Source organism: Oncorhynchus masou, unplaced genomic scaffold (assembly GCF_036934945.1).
Source record: "Oncorhynchus masou masou isolate Uvic2021 unplaced genomic scaffold, UVic_Omas_1.1 unplaced_scaffold_1106, whole genome shotgun sequence".
In the NCBI taxonomy this organism is placed as follows: domain Eukaryota; kingdom Metazoa; phylum Chordata; class Actinopteri; order Salmoniformes; family Salmonidae; genus Oncorhynchus; species Oncorhynchus masou.
In genome coordinates this window covers 119,510-141,063 of record NW_027000784.1, presented here as the reverse complement: position 1 = coordinate 141,063, position 21,554 = coordinate 119,510, and the positions used below count along the sequence as shown (strand labels likewise).

General features: G+C 47.4%; 1 protein-coding gene across 1 annotated transcript in view; it reads left to right on the top strand.

The window, feature by feature from the left end:
* LOC135529152 (carboxypeptidase M-like) overlaps positions 1-21,554 on the top strand; it is a 102,904-nt gene that overhangs the window by 73,447 nt on the left and 7,903 nt on the right. The window contains exons 5-8 of the mRNA XM_064958026.1: positions 9,921-10,108; positions 12,552-12,722; positions 14,039-14,191; positions 19,280-19,428. Coding sequence (XP_064814098.1) covers positions 9,921-10,108; positions 12,552-12,722; positions 14,039-14,191; positions 19,280-19,428 — 661 coding nt within the window. The remainder of the gene's footprint in view (positions 1-9,920; positions 10,109-12,551; positions 12,723-14,038; positions 14,192-19,279; positions 19,429-21,554) is intronic.

The window sequence follows — 21,554 nt, the reverse complement described above, 5'->3', positions numbered from 1 at the left end:
TCGACGTCGCCTGATTACTAACCACCGGGCCTTGGATTCTTCATTACGCACACCTGTAGATCATCATTACGCACACCTGTAGATCATCATTACGCACACCTGTAGATCATCATTACGCACACCTGTAGATCATCATTACGCACACCTGTAGATCATCATTACGCACACCTGTAGATCATCATTACGCACACCTGTAGATCATCATTATGATTCACACCTGTAGATCATCATTATGATTCACACCTGTAGATCATTATGATTCACACCTGTATATCATTATGATTCACACCTGTATATCATCATTACGCACACCTGTAGATCATCATGATTCACACCTGGCACTCATCATTACGCACACCTGGCACTCATCATTACGCACACCTGTAGATCATCATGATTCACACCTGGCACTCATCATTACGCACACCTGGCACTCATCATGATTCACACCTGGCACTCATCATGATTCACACCTGGCACTCATCATGATTCACACCTGTAGATCATCATGATTCACACCTGTAGATCATCATTACGCACACCTGTAGACGTTACTGGATGGTGTTGGAGGTCTTAAGTCACTGTGAATGTCATCACAGAGCAGAGAGAGAGAGAACAGTACCATGACAGTGGTTTGGGATAGATCCACCTTAGTCTGTACGGTGAGTGACTGTTTGGTATAGGGCCACCTTAGTCTGTACGGTGAGTGACTGTTTGGTATAGATCCACCTTAGTCTGTACGGTGAGTGACTGTTTGGTATAGGGCCACCTTAGTCTGTACGGTGAGTGACTGTTTGGTATAGGGCCACCTTAGTCTGTATGGTGGGTGACTATTTGGTATAGGGCCACCTTAGTCTGTACGGTGAGTGACTGTTTGGTATAGGGCCACCTTAGTCTGTACGGTGAGTGACTGTTTGGTATAGGGCCACCTTAGTCGGTACGGTGAGTGACTGTTTGGTATAGGGCCACCTTAGTCTGTACGGTGAGTGACTGTTTGGTATAGGGCCACCTTAGTCTGTACGGTGAGTGACTGTTTGTTATAGGGCCACCTTAGTTGGTACGGTGAGTGACTGTTTGGTATAGGGCCACCTTAGTCTGTACGGTGAGTGACTGTTTGTTATAGGGCCACCTTAGTCGGTACGGTGAGTGACTGTTTGGTATAGGGCCACCTTAGTCTGTACGGTGAGTGACTGTTTGGTATAGGGCCACCTTAGTCTGTACGGTGAGTGACTGTTTGGTATAGGGCCACCTTAGTCTGTACGGTGAGTGACTGTTTGTTATAGGGCCACCTTAGTTGGTACGGTGAGTGACTGTTTGGTATAGGGCCACCTTAGTCTGTACGGTGAGTGACTGTTTGGTATAGGGCCACCTTAGTCTGTACGGTGAGTGACTGTTTGGTATAGGGCCACCTTAGTCTGTACGGTGAGTGACTGTTTGGTATAGGGCCACCTTAGTCTGTACGGTGAGTGACTGTTTGGTATAGGGCCACCTTAGTCTGTACGGTGAGTGACTGTTTGGTATAGGGCCACCTTAGTCTGTACGGTGAGTGACTGTTTGGTATAGGGCCACCTTAGTCTGTACGGTGAGTGACTGTTTGGTATAGGGCCACCTTAGTCTGTACGGTGAGTGACTGTTTGGTATAGGGCCACCTTAGTCTGTACGGTGAGTGACTGTTTGGTATAGATCCACCTTAGTCTGTACGGTGAGTGACTGTTTGGTATAGGGCCACCTTAGTCTGTACGGTGAGTGACTGTTTGGTATAGGGCCACCTTAGTCTGTACGGTGAGTGACTGTTTGGTATAGGGCCACCTTAGTCTGTACGGTGAGTGACTGTTTGGTATAGGGCCACCTTAGTCTGTACGGTGAGTGACTGTTTGTTATAGGGCCACCTTAGTCTGTACGGTGAGTGACTGTTTGGTATAGGGCCACCTTAGTCTGTACGGTGAGTGACTGTTTGGTATAGGGCCACCTTAGTCTGTACGGTGAGTGACTGTTTGGTATAGGGCCACCTTAGTCTGTACGGTGAGTGACTGTTTGGTATAGGGCCACCTTAGTCTGTACGGTGAGTGACTGTTTGGTATAGGGCCACCTTAGTCTGTACGGTGAGTGACTGTTTGGTATAGGGCCACCTTAGTCTGTACGGTGAGTGACTGTTTGGTATAGGGCCACCTTAGTCTGTACGGTGAGTGACTGTTTGGTATAGGGCCACCTTAGTCTGTACGGTGAGTGACTGTTTGGTATAGATCCACCTTAGTCTGTACGGTGAGTGACTGTTTGGTATAGGGCCACCTTAGTCTGTACGGTGAGTGACTGTTTGGTATAGGGCCACCTTAGTCTGTACGGTGAGTGACTGTTTGGTATAGGGCCACCTTAGTCTGTACGGTGAGTGACTGTTTGGTATAGGGCCACCTTAGTCTGTACGGTGAGTGACTGTTTGTTATAGGGCCACCTTAGTCTGTACGGTGAGTGACTGTTTGGTATAGGGCCACCTTAGTCTGTACGGTGAGTGACTGTTTGGTATAGGGCCACCTTAGTCTGTACGGTGAGTGACTGTTTGGTATAGGGCCACCTTAGTCTGTACGGTGAGTGACTGTTTGGTATAGGGCCACCTTAGTCTGTACGGTGAGTGACTGTTTGTTATAGGGCCACCTTAGTCGGTACGGTGAGTGACTGTTTGGTATAGGGCCACCTTAGTCGGTACGGTGAGTGACTGTTTGGTATAGGGCCACCTTAGTCTGTACGGTGAGTGACTATTTGGTATAGATCCACCTTAGTCTGTACGGTGAGTGACTGTTTGGTATAGGGCCACCTTAGTCTGTACGGTGAGTGACTGTTTGGTATAGGGCCACCTTAGTCTGTACGGTGAGTGACTGTTTGGTATAGGGCCACCTTAGTCTGTACGGTGAGTGACTGTTTGTTATCCTCGCTCGTCACTGGGTAAACAGCGACCACAGAATTTCAATTCGAGCTCTCTGCCTGAATCTTATGAATGGACCAATGACTGTTTTTAAAAAAGGAATGGTCTGATCACACTGAATGGGATATCAGTGCTCTGAAAGTCTTCGCAGAGCAGAGCGAGAGAGATGCTTTCAGACGGGTGTTGGCTCTGTGGGGGGGATAAACCATGTCCCATGGATCTCATACTGATGGCTCTGTGGGGGGGATAAACCATGTCCCATGGATCTCATACTGATGGCCCTGTGGGGGGAATAAACCATGTCCCATGGATCTCATACTGATGGCTCTGTGGGGGGGATAAACCATGTCCCATGGATCTCATACTGATGGCCCTGTGGGGGGAATAAACCATGTCCCATGGATCTCATACTGATGGCTCTGTCAGCATGTTAAATGTGCAACCAGAGGGGAAACAATTCTAGACCACCTTTACTCCATACACAGAGACGCGTCTCCCTCGCCCTCATGTGGTAAATCTCACCATACTTCTATCCTGCTTACAAGCGAAAATTAAAGCAGGAAGTACCAGTGACTCTGTCTATTAAAAAAAAAAAGTGGTCAGATGAAGCAGATGCTAAACTACAGGACTGTTTTGCTATCACAGACTGGAACATGTTCCGGGATTCTTCCGATGGCATTGAGGAGCACACCACATCAGTCACTGGCTTCATCAAAAGGTCATCGAGGATGTCGTTCCCACAGGGACTGTACGTACATACCCCAACCAGAAACCATGGATTACAGGCAACATTTGCACTGAGCTAAACGGTAGAGCTGCCGCTTTCAATGAACGGGACTCTAACCCAGAAGCTTATAAGAAATCCCGCTATGCCCTCCGACAAACCATCAAACAGGCAAAGCCTCAATACAGGACTAAGATTGAATTGTACTACACCGGCTCCAACGCTCGTCAGATGTGGCAGGGCCTGCAAACCATTACAGACTACAAAGGGAAGCACAGCCAAGAGCTGCCCAGTGACACGATCCTACCAGACAAGCTAAATAACTTCTATGCTCGCCCGAGGCAAGTAACATGCATGAGAGCATCAGCTGTTCCGGATGACTGTGTGATCATGCTCTCTGGCAGCCGATGTGATTAAGACCTTTTCAACAGGTCAACATTCAAGACCGCAGGGCCAGATGGATTACCAGGACGTGTACTCCGAGCATGCCCTGACCAACTGGCTAGTGTCTTCACTGACATTTTTAACCTCTCCCTGTCTGTAATACCAACGTGTTTCAAGCAGACCACCATAGTCCCTGTGCCCAAGAACACTAAGGTAACCTGCCTTAATGACTACCGACCCGTAGCACTCACGTCTGTAGCCATGAAATGCTTTGAAAGGCTGGTCATGGCTCACATCATCATTATCCCAGAAACCCTAGACCCACTCCAATTTGCATACTGCACCAACAGATCCACATATGATGCAATCTTTATTGCACTCCACACTGCCCTTTCCCACCTGGACAAAAGGAACACCTATCTGAGAATACTATTGATTGACTACAGCTCAGCGTTCAACACCATAGTGCCCTCAAAGCTCATCACTAAGATAAGGACCCTGGGACTAAACACCTCCCTCTGCAACTGGATCCTGGACTTCCTGACGGGCCACCCCAGGTGGTAAGGGTAGGTAACGACACATCCGCCACGCTGGTCCTCAACACTGGAGCCCCTCAGGGGTGCGTGCTCAGTCCCCTTCTGTACTCCCTGTTCACTCGTGACTGCACAGCCAGGCATGACTCCAACACCATCATTAAGTTTGCTGATGACACAACAGTGGTAGGCCTGATCACCAACAGCTATGAAACAGCCTATTGGGAGGAGGTCAGAGACCTGACCGTGTGGTGCCAGGACAACAACCTCTCCCTCAACATGATCAAGACAAAGGAGATGATTGTGGACTACAGGAAAAAGAGGGCCGAGCACGCCTCCATTCTCATCGACGGGCTGCAATGGAGCAGGTTGAGAGCTTCAAGTTCATTGGCATCCACATCACCAACAAACTAACATGGTCCAAGCACACCAAGACAGTCGTGAAGAGGGCACGACAAAATCTACTCCCCCTCGGGAGACTAAAAGGATTTGGCATGGGTCCTCAGATCCTCAAAAGGTTTTACAGCTGCACCATCAAGAGCATCCTGACAGGTTGCATCACTGCCTGGTCTGGCAACTGCTTGGCATCCGACCGCAAGGCACTACAGAGGGTACTGCATACGGTCCAGTACATCACTGGGGCCAAGCTTCCTGCCATCCAGGACCTCTAAACCAGGTGGTGTCAGAGGAAGGCCCTGAAAATGGTCAGACTCCAGCCACCCTAGTCATAGACTGTTCTCTCTGCTACCGCACAGCAAGTGGTACCTGAGCGCCAAGTCTAGGTCCACGAGGCCCCTTTAATAGCTTCTACCCATTTACATTTACATTTATTACATTTAAGTCATTTAGCAGACGCTCTTATCCAGAGCGACTTACAAATTGGTGAATTCACCTTCTGACATCCAGTGGAACAGCCACTTTACAATAGTGCATCTAAATCATTAAGGGGGGGTGGTGAGAAGGATTACTTATCCTATCCTAGGTATTCCTTGAAGAGGTGGGGTTTCAGGTGTCTCCGGAAGGTGGTGATTGACTCCGCTGTCCTGGCGTCGTGAGGGAGTTTGTTCCACCATTGGGGGGCCAGAGCAGCGAACAGTTTTGACTGGGCTGAGCGGGAACTGTACTTCCTCAATGGTAGGGAGGCGAGCAGGCCAGAGGTGGATGAACGCAGTGCCCTTGCTTGGGTGTAGGGCCTGATCAGAGCCTGGAGGTACTGCGGTGCCGTTCCCCTCACAGCTCCGTAGGCAAGCACCAAGGTCTTGTAGCGGATGCGAGCTTCAACTGGAAGCCAGTGGAGAGAGCGGAGGAGCGGGGTGACGTGAGAGAACTTGGGAAGGTTGAACACCAGACGGGCTGCGGCGTTCTGGATGAGTTGTAGGGGTTTAATGGCACAGGCAGGGAGCCCAGCCAACAACGAGTTGCAGTAATCCAGACGGGAGATGACAAGTGCCTGGATTAGGACCTGCGCCGCTTCCTGTGTGAGGCAGGGTCGTACTCTGCGGATGTTGTAGAGCATGAACCTACAGGAACGGGCCACCGCCATGATGTTGGTTGAGAACGACAGGGTGTTGTCCAGGATCACGCCAAGGTTCTTAGCGCTCTGGGAGGAGGACACAATGGAGTTGTCAACCGTGATGGCGAGATCATGGAACGGGCAGTCCTTCCCCGGGAGGAAGAGCAGCTCCGTCTTGCCGAGGTTCAGCTTGAGGTGGTGATCCGTCATCCACACTGATATGTCTGCCAGACATGCAGAGATGCGATTCGCCACCTGGTCATCAGAAGGGGGAAAGGAGAAGATTAATTGTGTGTCGTCTGCATAGCAATGATAGGAGAGACCATGTGAGGTTATGACAGAGCCAAGTGACTTGGTGTATAGCGAGAATAGGAGAGGGCCTAGAACAGAGCCCTGGGGGACACCAGTGGAGAGAGCGCGTGGCGAGGAGACAGATTCTCGCCACGCCACCTGGTAGGAGCGACCTGTCAGGTAGGACGCAATCCAAGCGTGGGCCGCGGGCGGAGATGCCCAACTCGGAGAGGGTGGAGAGGAGGATCTGATGGTTCACAGTATCGAAGGCAGCCGATAGGTCTAGAAGGATGAGAGCAGAGGAGAGAGTTAGCTTTAGCAGTGCGGAGCGCCTCCGTGATGCAGAGAAGAGCAGTCTCAGTTGAATGACTAGTCTTGAAACCTGACTGATTTGGATCAAGAAGGTCATTCTGAGAGAGATAGCGGGAGAGCTGGCCAAGGACGGCACGTTCAAGAGTTTTGGAGAGAAAAGAAAGAAGGGATACTGGTCTGTAGTTGTTGACATCGGAGGGATCGAGTGTAGGTTTTTTTCAGAAGGGGTGCAACTCTCGCTCTCTTGAAGACGGAAGGGACGTAGCCAGCGGTCAGGGATGAGTTGATGAGCGAGGTGAGGTAAGGGAGAAGGTCCCCGGAAATGGTCTGGAGAAGAGAGGAGGGATAGGGTCGAGCGGGCAGGTTGTTGGGCGGCCGGCCGTCACAAGAAGCGAGATTTCATCTGGAGAGAGAGGGGAGAAAGAGGTCAGAGCACAGGGTAGGGCAGTGTGAGCAGAACCAGCGGTGTCGTTTGACTTAGCAAACGAGGATCGGATGTCGTCAACCTTCTTTTCAAAATGGTTGACGAAGTCATCTGCAGAGAGGGAGGAGGGGGGAGGGGGAGGAGGATTCAGGAGGGAGGAGAAGGTGGCAAAGAGCTTCCTAGGGTTAGAGGCAGATGCTTGGAATTTAGAGTGGTAGAAAGTGGCTTTAGCAGCAGAGACAGAGGAGGAAAATGTAGAGAGGAGGAATGAAAGGATGCCAGGTCCGCAGGGAGGCGAGTTTTCCTCCATTTCCGCTCGGCTGCCCGGAGCTCTGTTCTGTGAGCTCGCAATGAGTCATCGAGCCACGGAGCGGGAGGGGAGGACCGAGCCGGCCTGGAGGATAGGGGACATAGAGAGTCAAAGGATGCAGAAAGGGAAGAGAGGAGGGTTGAGGAGGCAGAATCAGGAGAAAGGTTGGAGAAGGTATGAGCAGAGGGAAGAGATGATAGGATGGAAGAGGAAAGAGTAAGCGGGGGAGAGAGAGCGAAGGTTGGGACGGCGCGATACCATCCGAGTAGGGGCAGTGGGAAGTGTTGGATGAGAGCGAGAGGGAAAAGGATACAAGGTAGTGGTCGGAGACTTGGAGGGGAGTTGCAGTGAGGTTAGTGGAAGAACAGCATCTAGTAAAGATGAGGTCGAGCGTATTGCCTGCCTTGTGAGTAGGGGGGAAGGTGAGAGGGTGAGGTCAAAAGAGGAGAGGAGTGGAAAGAAGGAGGCAGAGAGGAATGAGTCAAAGGTAGACGTGGGGAGGTTAAAGTCGCCCAGGACTGTGAGAGGTGAGCCGTCCTCAGGAAAGGAGCTTATCAAGGCATCAAGCTCATTGATGAACTCTCCGAGGGAACCTGGAGGGCGATACCCAAGCCATAAGACTCCTGAACAGCTAATCAACAGCTAATCAAATTGCGACCCAGACTATTTGCATTGCCCCCCCATTTTAAACCCCTGCTACTCTCTTATTATCTATGCATAGTCACTTCAATAACTCTACCTACATGTACATCAACACCGGTGCCCCAGCACACTGACTCTGTACCGGTACCCCCTGTGTATAGCCCCGCTATTGTTATTTACTGCTGCTATTTAATTATTTGTTATCTCTTACTTTTTTTGTTGGTATTTTCTTAACTGCATTGTTGGTTAAGGGCTTGTAAGGAAGCATTTCACTAAGGTCTACTACACCTGTTGTATTCAGCATTTCACTAAGGTCTACCTACATCTGTTGTATTCAGCATTTCACTAAGGTCTACTACACCTGTTGTATTCAGCATTTCACTAAGGTCTACCTACACCTGTTGTATTCAGCATTTCAGTAAGGTCTACTACACCTGTTGTATTCGGGATTTCACTAAGGTCTACTACACCTGTTGTATTCAGCATTTCACTAAGGTCTACCTACACCTGTTGTATTCAGCATTTCACTAAGGTCTACTACACCTGTTGTATTCAGCATTTCACTAAGGTCTACTACACCTGTTGTATTCAGCATTTCACTAAGGTCTATCTACACCTGTTGTATTCAGCATTTCACTAAGGTCTACCTACACCTGTTGTATTCAGCATTTCACTAAGGTCTACCTACACCTGTTGTATTCAGCATTTCACTAAGGTCTACTACACCTGTTGTATTCAGCATTTCACTAAGGTCTACTACACCTGTTGTATTCAGCATTTCACTAAGGTCTATCTACACCTGTTGTATTCAGCATTTCACTAAGGTCTATCTACACCTGTTGTATTCAGCATTTCACTAAGCTCTACCTACACCTGTTGTATTCAGCATTTCACTGTAAGGTCTACTACACCTGTTGTATTCAGCATTTCACTGTAAGGTCTACCTACACCTGTTGTATTCAGCATTTCACTGTAAGGTCTACCTACACCTGTTGTATTCAGCATTTCACTGTAAGGTCAACTACACCTGTTGTATTCAGCATTTCACTAAGGTCTACTACACCTGTTGTATTCGGGATTTCACTAAGGTCTACTACACCTGTTGTATTCAGCATTTCACTAAGGTCTACCTACACCTGTTGTATTCAACATTTCACTAAGGTCTACCTACATCTGTTGTATTCAGCATTTCACTAAGGTCTACTACACCTGTTGTATTCAGCATTTCACTAAGGTCTACCTACACCTGTTGTATTCAGCATTTCACTAAGGTCTACCTACACCTGTTGTATTCAGCATTTCACTAAGGTCTACTACACCTGTTGTATTCGGGATTTCACTGTAAGGTCTACTACACCTGTTGTATTCAGCATTTCACTGTAAGGTCTACCTACACTTGTTGTATTCAGCATTTCACTGTAAGGTCTACTACACCTGTTTGTATTCAGCATTTCACTGTAAGGTCTACTACACCTGTTTGTATTCAGCATTTCACTGTAAGGTCTACTACACCTGTTTGTATTCAGCATTTCACTGTAAGGTCTACCTACACCTGTTGTATTCAGCATTTCACTGTAAGGTCTACCTACACCTGTTGTATTCAGCATTTCACTGTAAGGTCTACCTACACCTGTTGTATTCAGCATTTCACTGTGAGGTCTACTACACCTGTTGTATTCGGCATTTCACTGTAAGGTCAACTACACCTGTTGTATTCAGCATTTCACTGTAAGGTCTACTACACCTGTTGTATTCAGCATTTCACTAAGGTCTGTTGCATTTGGCGCATGTGACAAATAAAATTGTATTTTATTTGGTCGGTACCTAGTGAACTTAATATTCTGTATTTTGTCATATGGTTCCCTGACAGGTTCAATAAGAACGGCATCGATCTGAACAGGAACTTCCCAGATGCCTTCTCTAAGAAGGAGAGTGGAATGAGAGAAATGGAGGTGAGAGCCATTATGGACTGGCTGAAGACTGAGAGCTTCGTCCTGTCGGCCAACCTGCACGGTGGGGCTGTGGTGGCCAGCTACCCCTACGACAACAGCAACGGAGGTACTTTACACACAGAAAGAGAGAAAGAGGCTGAGTGATCCCAATATAGAGACTACTAGAATGACTACAGAGTAGAGAATCAACAGGTGTCTAATATAGAGACTACTAGAATGACTACAGAGTAGAGAATCAACAGGTGTCTAATATAGAGACTACTAGAATGACTACAGAGTAGAGAATCAACAGGTGTCTAATATAGAGACTACTAGAATGACTACAGAGTAGAGAATCAACAGGTGTCTAATATAGAGACTACTAGAATGACTACAGAGTAGAGAATCAACAGGTGTCTAATATAGAGACTACTAGAATGACTACAGAGTAGAGAATCAACAGGTGTCTAATATAGAGACTACTAGAATGACTACAGAGTAGAGAATCAACAGGTGTCTAATATAGAGACTACTAGAATGACTACAGAGTAGAGAATCAACAGGTGTCTAATATAGAGACTACTAGAATGACTACAGAGTAGAGAATCAACAGGTGTCTAATATAGAGACTACTAGAATGACTACAGAGTAAGAATCAACAGGTGTCTAATATAGAGACTACTAGAATGACTACAGAGTAACAACAGGTGTCTAATATAGAGACTACTAGAATGACTACAGAGTAGAGAATCAACAGGTGTCTAATATAGAGACTACTAGAATGACTACAGAGTAGAGAATCAACAGGTGTCTAATATAGAGACTACTAGAATGACTACAGAGTAGAGAATCAACAGGTGTCTAATATAGAGACTACTAGAATGACTACAGAGTAGAGAATCAACAGGTGTCTAATATAGAGACTACTAGACTGACTACAGAGTAACAACAGGTGTCTAATATAGAGACTACTAGAATGACTACAGAGTAGAGAATCAACAGGTGTCTAATATAGAGACTACTAGAATGACTACAGAGTAACAACAGGTGTCTAATATAGAGACTACTAGACTGACTACAGAGTAGAGAATCAACAGGTGTCTAATATAGAGACTACTAGAATGACTACAGAGTAACAACAGGTGTCCCTGTCAAGAGATCAATAGATCAACCAATCAGTCAATCACATCAATATTGGTTATGTCTCCATTGTGTCCCAAATAGCCCAGGGCATTGGTCTAAAGTAGTACACTATATAGGGAATAGGGCTCTGGTCTAAAGTAGTGTACTACATAGGGAATAGGGTTCTGGTCTAAAGTAGTGTACTATATAGGGAATAGGGCTCTGGTCTAAAGTAGTGTACTATATATGGAATAGGGCTCTGGTCTAAAGTAGTGCACTATATAGGGAATAGGGCTTAGGTCTATAGTAGTGCACTATATAGGTATTGGGCCCTGGTATAAAGTAGTGTACTATATAGGGAATAGGGCTCTGGTCTAAAGTAGTGCACTATATAGGGAATAGGGCTCTGGTCTAAAGTAGTGCACTATATAGGGAATAGGGTTCTGGTCTAAAGTAGTGCACTATATAGGGAATAGGGCTCTGGTCTAAAGTAGTACACTATATAGGGAATAGGCCTCTGGTCTAAAGTAGTGTACTATATAGGGAATAGGGCTCTGGTCTATAGTAGTGTACTATATAGGGAATTGTACTCTGGTCTATAGTAGTGTACTATATAGGGAATAGGGCTCTGGTCTATAGTAGTGTACTATATAGGGAATTGTACTCTGGTCTAAAGTAGTGTACTATATAGGGAATAGGGCTCTGGTCTAAAGTAGTGCACTATATAGGGAATAGGGCTCTGGTCTAAAGTAGTGCACTATATAGGGAATAGGGCTCTGGTCTAAAGTAGTGCACTATATAGGGAATAGGGCTCTGGTCTAAAGTAGTGTACTATATAGGGCTCTGGTCTAAAGTAGTGCACTATATAGGGAATAGGCCTCTGGTCTAAAGTAGTGTACTATATAGGGAATAGGGCTCTGGTCTATAGTAGTGTACTATATAGGGAATTGTACTCTGGTCTAAAGTAGTGTACTATATAGGGAATAGGGCTCTGGTCTAAAGTAGTGCACTATATAGGAATAGGGCTCTGGTCTAAAGTAGTGTACTATATAGGGCTCTGGTCTAAAGTAGTGTACCATATAGGGAATAGGACTCTGGTCTAAAGTAGTGTACTATATAGGGAATAGGGCTCTGGTCTAAAGTAGTGCACTATATAGGGAATAGGGCTCTGGTCTAAAGTAGTGTACTATATAGGGAATAGGGCTCTGGTCTAAAGTAGTGTACTATATAGGGAATAGGGCTCTGGTCTAAAGTAGTGTACTATATAGGGAATAGGGCTCTGGTCTAAAGTAGTGCACTATATAGGGAATAGGGCTCTGGTCTAAAGTAGTGCACTATATAGGGAATAGGGCTCTGGTCTAAAGTAGTGCACTATATAGGGAATAGGGCTCTGGTCTAAAGTAGTGCACTATATAGGGAACAGGTTGACGTGTTGTGTTGTCACACAGGTAGTGAGCTGCAGAGTGGATCCAGTGTTGCCCCCGACAGCGACGTGTTGATCCAGCTGGCTAAGACCTACTCCTACACCCACAGCAAGATGCACAAGGGAGACCACTGTTACGACTCCAAGGACTTTAAGGAGGGCATCACCAACGGCTACTACTGGTACCCTCTGCCAGGTCAGTCAATACATCTATCAGCTTACAGATCTGGGGTAATAGTTAAGGGTGTTGGGTTGATAGTCGCAAGCTGCCCCCCCCCCTCCCCCGGGTTCATAGTTCAAAACGGGATAAATTCGATACAGTACTAATACTAGAGGTCACGTGTACAGTCGTGTTGTGAAAATGCATATTTGTGTCATTCTCAAAACTTTTGACCACGACTGTACATACATGACCTTTCGCTGGGTCAACGTCCGTGTTGTCATCAACCCTGGAGATATTGGGTTAAGATTTAGCAGAGTTGCTAAGACATCCGATCATTGATGTCAATGGGAGATTTATGTAAATGTTCCGGAGTGTTCCGCATCATCTCAGTGTAGAATACATATAGAACTGCACATGTACGTTCAGTCATTATGTCCCTTCACCCTATAGAAACTGGTCTAATAGACGACAGTGACTGGTGCAGTGACGAGCACCATTATGGCTCCAGTCTGGCTCAGTTTCATGTTTTTCTATCCGTTTCCTAGGATACTGGTCTAATAGACTACGGTGACTGGTGCAGTGACGAGCACCATTATGGCTCCAGTCTGGCTCAGTTTCATGTTTTTCTATCCGTTTCCTAGGATACTGGTCTAATAGACTACAGTGACGAGCACCATTATGGCTCTAGTCTGGCTCAGTTTCATGTTTTTCTATCCGTTTCCTAGGATACTGGTCTAATAGACTACAGTGACTGGTGCAGTGACGAGCACCATTATGGCTCTAATCTGGCTCAGTTTCATGTTTTTTTATCCGTTTCATAGGATACTGGTCTAATAGACTACAGTGACGAGCACCATTATGGCTCCAGTCTGGCTCAGTTTCATGTTTTTCTATCCGTTTCCTAAGATACTGGTCTAATAGACTACAGTGACTTGTGCAGTGACGAGCACCATTATGGCTCCAGTCTGGCTCAGTTTCATGTTTTTCTATCCGTTTCCTAGGATACTGGTCTAATAGACTACAGTGAAGAGCACCATTATGGCTCCAGTCTGGCTCAGTTTCATGTTTTTCTATCCGTTTCCTAAGATACTGGTCTAATAGACTACAGTGACTTGTGCAGTGACGAGCACCATTATGGCTCCAGTCTGGCTCAGTTTCATGTTTTTCTATCTGTTTCCTAGGATACTGGTCTAATAGACTACAGTGAAGAGCACCATTATGGCTCCAGTCTGGCTCAGTTTCATGTTTTTCTATCTGTTTCCTAGGATACTGGTCTAATAGACTACAGTGAAGAGCACCATTATGGCTCCAGTCTGGCTCAGTTTCATGTTTTTCTATCTGTTTCCTAGGAGGGATGCAGGACTATAACTACGTGTGGGGCCAGTGTCTAGAGATCACCTTGGAGCTGTCCTGTTGTAAATTCCCTCCAGAGAGTGATCTGCCTGAGCTCTGGGACGCCAACCGGGCCGCGCTGCTGGCATACATGCAACAGGTCCATCTGGGTCAGTACCACTCTGTCTGTCGTGGGTTAGTACCACGCTGTCTATCGTGGGTTATTACCATGCTGTCTGTCACAGGTCAGTACCGTTCTGTCTATCGTGGGTTAGTACCACGCTGTGTGTCGTGGGTTAGTACCACGCTGTGTGTCGTGGGTTAGTACCACGCTGTCTATCGTGGGTTATTACCACTCTGTCGTGGGTTAGTACCACGCTGTCTGTCGTGGGTTAGTACCACTCTGTCTGTCGTGGGTTAGTACCACGCTGTCTGTCGTGGGTTAGTACCACGCTGTCTGTCGTGGGTTAGTACCACGCTGTCTATCGTGGGTTAGTACCACGCTGTCTATCGTGGGTCAGTACCATGCTGTCTATCGTGGGTAAGTACCACTCTGTCTATCGTGGGTTAGTACCACGCTGTCTATCGTGGGTTAGTACCACGCTGTCTATCGTGGGTTAGTACCACGCTGTCTATCGTGGGTTAGTACCGTGCTGTCTATCGTGGGTTAGTACCGTGCTGTCTATCGTGGGTTAGTACCACGCTGTCTATCGTGGGTCAGTACCACGCTGTCTATCGTGGGTTAGTACCATGCTGTCTATCGTGGGTAAGTACCACTCTGTCTATCGCGGGTTAGTACCACGCTGTCTGTCGCGGGTTAGTACCACGCTGTCTGTCGCGGGTTAGTACCACGCTGTCTGTCGCGGGTTAGTACCACGCTGTCTGTCGCGGGTTCGTACCACTCTGTCTATCGTGGGTTAGTACCACGCTGTCTATCGTGGGTTAGTACCACGCTGTCTGTCGTGGGTTAGTACCACGCTGTCTGTCGTTGGTTAGTACCACGCTGTCTGTCGCGGGTTCGTACCACGCTGTCTATCGTAAATACAATCAAATCAATCAATACTGCAATACAGTGTTTCACTACCAGGTGGTGGCTTGATCATTTCAGTGGTAGTATGATTAATTTAGGTAAGAATCGGTAAGGTTAAACGATTCATTTAAGATTTGTGGATATTGAATGTAAGCTTAAGGTAATTCTGTAAAAAAAAAAAATCACAATGTTATGTCACATGCTGAAAAGCCCCCAGGCACTAAAATAGATCTACAGATCAGATCTCACAACAATGGTCTACCCTGGGACGACTGCTGGTCCAGGTCAGTCATCACGGTCTACCCTGGGACGACTCCTGGTCAGGGTCAGTCATCACGGTCTTCTACCCTGGGACGACTCCTGGTCCAGGTCAGTCATCATGGTCTACCCTGGGACGACTCCTGGTCCAGGTCAGTCATCACGGTCTTCTACCCTGGGACGACTCCTGGTCCAGGTCAGTCATCACGGTCTACCCTGGGATGACTCCTGGTCCAGGTCAGTCATCACGGTCTTCTACCCTGGGATGACTCCTGGTCCAGGTCAGTCATCACGGTCTACCCTGGGACGACTCCTGGTCCAGGTCAGTCATCACGGTCTACCCTGGGACGACTCCTGGTCAGGGTCAGTCATCACGGTCTACCCTGGGACAACTCCTGGTCCAGGTCAGTCATCACGGTCTTCTACCCTGGGATGATTCCTGGTCCAGGTCAGTCATCACGGTCTTCTACCCTGGGCCGACTCCTGGTCCAGGTCAGTCATCACGGTCTACCCTGGGACGACTCCTGGTCCAGGTCAGTCATCACGGTCTACCCTGGGACGACTCCTGGTCCAGGTCAGTCATCACGGTCTACCCTGGGATGACTGCTGGTCCAGGTCAGTCATCACGGTCTTCTACCCTGGGATGACTCCTGGTCCAGGTCAGTCATCACGGTCTACCCTGGGACAACTCCTGGTCCAGGTCAGTCATCACGGTCTACCCTGGGATGATTCCTGGTCCAGGTCAGTCATCACGGTCTTCTACCCTGGGACGACTCCTGGTCCGGGTCAGTCATCACGGTTTACCCTGGGAAGACTGCTGGTCCAGATCAGTCATCACGGTCTACCCTGAGACGACTCCTGGTCCAGGTCAGTCATCACGGTCTTCTACCCTGGGAAGACTGCTGGTCCAGGTCAGTCATCACGGTCTACCCTGGGACGACTCCTGGTCCAGGTCAGTCATCACGGTCTTCTACCCTGGGAAGACTGCTGGTCCAGATCAGTCATCACGGTCTACCCTGAGATGACTCCTGGTCCAGATCAGTCATCACGGTCTACCCTGAGACGACTCCTGGTCCAGATCAGTCATCACGGTCTTCTACCCTGGGACGACTCCTGGTCCAGGTCAGTCATCACGGTCTACCCTGGGACAACTCCTGGTCCAGGTCAGTCATCACGGTCTACCCTGGGATGACTACTGGTCCAGGTCAGTCATCGCGGTCTACCCTGGGATGACTCCTGGTCCAGGTCAGTCATCACGGTCTACCCTGGGACAACTCCTGGTCCAGGTCAGTCATCACGGTCTACCCTGGGATGACTACTGGTCCAGGTCAGTCATCGCGGTCTACCCTGGGATGACTCCTGGTCCAGGTCAGTCATCACGGTCTTCTACCCTGGTACGACTCCTGGTCCAGGTCAGTCATCACGGTCTACCCTGGGACGACTCCTGGTCCAGGTCAGTCATCACGGTCTACCCTGGGACGACTCCTGGTCCAGGTCAGTCATCACGGTCTTCTACCCTGGGACGACTCCTGGTCCAGGTCAGTCATCACGGTCTACCCTGGGACGACTCCTGGTCCAGGTCAGTCATCACGGTCTACCCTGGGACGACTCCTGGTCCAGGTCAGTCATCATGGTCTACCCTGGGATGACTGCTAGTCCAGGTCAGTCATCACGGTCTACCCTGGGATGACTCCTGGTCCAGGTCAGTCATCACGGTCTTCTACCCTGGGATGACTCCTGGTCCAGGTCAGTCATCACGGTCTTCTACCCTGGGATGACTGCTGGTCCAGGTCAGTCATCACGGTCTACCCTGGGACGACTCCTGGTCCAGGTCAGTCATCACGGTCTACCCTGGTACGACTCCTGGTCCAGGTCAGTCATCACGGTCTTCTACCCTGGGATGACTGCTGGTCCAGGTCAGTCATCACGGTCTACCCTGGGATGACTGCTGGTCCAGGTCAGTCATCACGGTCTTCTACCCTGGGACGACTCCTGGTCCAGGTCAGTCATCACGGTCTTCTACCCTGGGACGACTCCTGGTCCAGGTCAGTCATCACGGTCTACCCTGGGATGACTCCTGGTCAGGGTCAGTCATCACGGTCTACCCTGGGATGACTCCTGGTCAGGGTCAGTCATCACGGTCTACCCTGGGACGACTCCTGGTCAGGGTCAGTCATCATGGTCTTCTACCCTGGGATGACTCCTGGTCCAGGTCAGTCATCACGGTCTACCCTGGGACGACTCCTGGTCCAGGTCAGTCATCACGGTCTTCTACCCTGGGATGACTCCTGGTCCAGGTCAGTCATCACGGTCTACCCTGGGACGACTCCTGGTCCGGGTCAGTCATCACGGTCTACCCTGGGACGACTCCTGGTCCGGGTCAGTCATCACTGTCTACCCTGGGATGACTCCTGGTCCAGGTCAGTCATCACGGTCTTCTACCCTGGGACGACTCCTGGTCCAGGTCAGTCATCACGGTCTTCTACCCTGGGACGACTCCTGGTCCGAGTCAGTCATCACGGTCTACCCTGGGCCGACTCCTGGTCCAGGTCAGTCATCACGGTCTACCCTGGGATGACTGCTGGTCCAGGTCAGTCATCACGGTCTTCTACCCTGGGACGACTCTTGGTCCAGGTCAGTCATCACGGTCTTCTACCCTGGGATGACTCCTGGTCCAAGTCAGTCATCACGGTGTAAAGTAGTGCACTATATAGGGAATATTGTGCCATTTGGGCTGTGGGCCCTGGTCAAAAGTAGTGCACTATATAGGGAATAGAGTGCCATAGGACTCTGGTCAAGTAGTGCACTATATAGGTATTAGGGCACCATTTGGGATGCAGAGGAGAGTCGGTGTGATGCTTGGTGCCTCAACTGACATCACAACAATCACCACTGTAATGTGACCCTGGCTAAAAGGTCATATTTAATAACCCAACAGAAGCTCCCCCTGTAGTCCAGTCGAAAGCTTTTCCAGAATAGTCTGACTGTTCTCCTGTGTTGTGTCGAGGTAAACACAGAATAAGGCGACGAAGGGTTCATTCATTCCAGTAAAGTTAAGAAGGAGGAAACTCCGCCCCTTTCTGAATAGTTAATGGGGTATCGTCTAACTAACAGCCGGACAATTGGAGTAGAAGCGCAAGCAAGCTCCGCCCACCTGAGGATCTATTTCCTGTGTGTGAGGGGGAGGGGCGAAATCCACTTGGCACTTAAATCTCGCTGGATTGATTACGTTCATTTTACTCCTGTGAATCTTTCATAGTATTTGCTTGTGTCTGTCATTTTTTAATGTTTACAAATTAGATGAGCTGACATGAAAGCAACTTCCTGAAAATGAACACTGGGACGATAGTGATATTATGTCTGTTTAGATAGATGTGATCTAGAGCCAAGCCTGTTGATCTTTAATCTGAGGCTATCCTGCTAGTGACGCAACATGTTGAATTATGCAACACAACTTGACAACAGTATTGAATGAGGCTGTCTAGACCGAGCAGGTAAGCCTAGACAGAGCTAGTGGTTGGTGGTTGCAGGCCAGTTCCACCTAGGTGAATTTATTCATATATGCAAATTACCTCGTGTGTTTATGCAAATGAGGCATACGTCGTTTTCTTTATTTGAACACATATTGTTTTAAATACCAGATACCATTACAAAATGTGCATATGAGTGAATGCTAAGAAAATAAAAGTGAAATTTGACATATTGAGTACCAAAATCCCAGGTATTATTTGTCTGTTCCAGTAAAATGTTTTATGTGCTATAATCCAGTCGATACCTGATGGAGTTTTGGAGGAATTTCAACTGTTCAACTGTTGCATTTACTCGAATGGTTTTAAAAACCTTTTAACAATTTGGATGACCATAAATTGAAAACCAATTGGCTTGGTTGGTATTGATTGTCTTTCTCTCCTTCCGTCCTGGTGTGTGTGTGTGTGTGTGTGTGTGTGTGTGTGTGTGTGTGTGTCTCTAGGTGTGAAAGGGCAGGTGATGGACGCGGAGGGAAACCCATCACAGAATGCTCTGGTGGAGGTGGAGGGGAGACAGAACCTCTGTCCCTTCAGAACCGACCGTCATGGAGAATACTACAGACTGCTGCTGCCAGGCAACTACACCTTTAGGGTGAGACAGCCCCCTCTGGTGGTAGTGCTGATAGTTAGGGTTTATTCAACTACTGCTGCTGCTAGGCAACTACACCTTTAGGGTGAGACAGCCCCCTCTGGTGGTAGTGCTGATAGTTAGGGTTTATTCAACTACTGCTGCTGCTAGGCAACTACACCTTTAGGGTGAGACAGCCCCCTCTGGTGGTAGTGCTGATAGTTAGGGTTTATTCAACTACTGCTGCTGCCAGGCAACTACACCTTTAGGGTGAGACAGCCCCCTCTGGTGGTAGTGCTGATAGTTAAGGTTTATTCAACTACTGCTGTTGCTGGCACCCTATTCCCTATGGAGTGCACTACTTTTGACCGGAGCCCTATTCCACTATATATAGGGAATGGGGTGCCATTTGGGACCGGTCTGGGTGGTAGTTATTTATTTGGACAGTGAAGCTAATTTTTTTATTTGTCTCTATTATTCCCAGCATTTTGGATTTGAGATAAAAATGTTTCATATGAGGCGAATGTACAAAATGTCACCTTTTTATTTGAGGGTAGTTTCATACATATCGGTTTTAACGTTTAGAAATGAAAGCACTTTTTATTTAGGGTCCGATTTAAAAATCCGTGATGCGAAGAACGCTGAATCACGGAAACTAGATAATAACACGGAATTCAACACTATTCAAAAATATATGGAATATAGTAGGAAATCAACTAAATGTATGAATTTACCCAAGTTTATAATAAGACGAGAACAGAATGCGTCAGTGATTCGTATTTCTTTCAGGTTTCTGAACCGCATCGAGAATCCCCACCGTCTGTGTATGTGCCCGGCTACCACTCGGTGTAGCTGTTAGCGATGATGCTAATAAATAGCTGTTAGTGATGATGCTAATAAATAGCTGTTAGCGATGATGCTAATAAATAGCTGTTAGCGATGATGCTAATAAATAGCTGTTAGCGATGATGCTAATAAATAGCTGTTAGCGATGATGCTAATAAATAGCTGTTAGCGATGATGCTAATAAATAGCTGTTAGCGATGATGCTAATAAAACCACAATGGTCTTCTGGTAGATGGAAAGGCTTTCACAGGAAAAAAAACCTTCTCAATTAAAATGTTAACTACAAAGTAGTCTATTGCCTTCCTGGCAGAATGATATCATGATTATTTGATTCAGTCCGGTGGGGGTTGCGTCAATTCCAATCTGGTATCAGGATAAATATGACAATGAGTCACCGATTGTATGCTATGTATTTTTTATTAGCTAAGCAATAAGTGGTAAATGCAATTTTCTTATATACGGGCTCACTGTAATACCACGCAGGGCAAAACAGAGAACTGACAAGACGTATGTAAAACAGTATTCTTTATACTGTGATAGACAGTTCCAACCCTTCTGTTGGCCTATCACAGTAGAGGCTGGGCGTGGTTTAAACTTGCTCAGCCTATTGCAGGCGCTCAGGCATGTCCCAGCCTCTTGGCGCTTCTGTTGATAGATGTACATCCAGGTTCTCATGCTCCATACCGTTATCTCGCACCTGGCTCATGTTATCTAACAAAAGACCGCTTGTTCTCGCAACACCCCGCTCTGAATGTGCCCCTCCCCCCCAACTCATTGAACAGTTCCTGTCTTCATGCTTCTCTGTATTTTTCCATCATGAGAAAGTCCCATGGCCCTGAGACTGTTAACAATGTTTCAAGTCAGCTATGTTGCATAACATATACATACATCACAAGCCAACAGCAGATAATATTCAATCACATATATGGTAACGGGCTATAATGTAAAATACAGGATCCTCATATGGGTCATTTGTTTAGTCAACTCTACCATCACACGTGTGCCATAAAAACACCACTAAACAGCAGCCTCGTTGGGGTGCACAGGGGAATTAAAGGGGAACGACACCCCAAAACTGAACATTTCCTAAACATTTCCCAGACCTCAAAAGTTCTCTCCTGATGTGGTTTAAACATTGTTGTGGATTTTAGAAAATCCCATTTATATTTTAATTAATAATAATAATAATAATGATAGATTATATAGGGCTCCGCTTTATGCTTCTTTTTGAAGGTATTTTTTTTACAATCTATTTTACCTTTATTTAACTAGGCAAGTCAGTTAAGAACAAATTCTTATCTTCA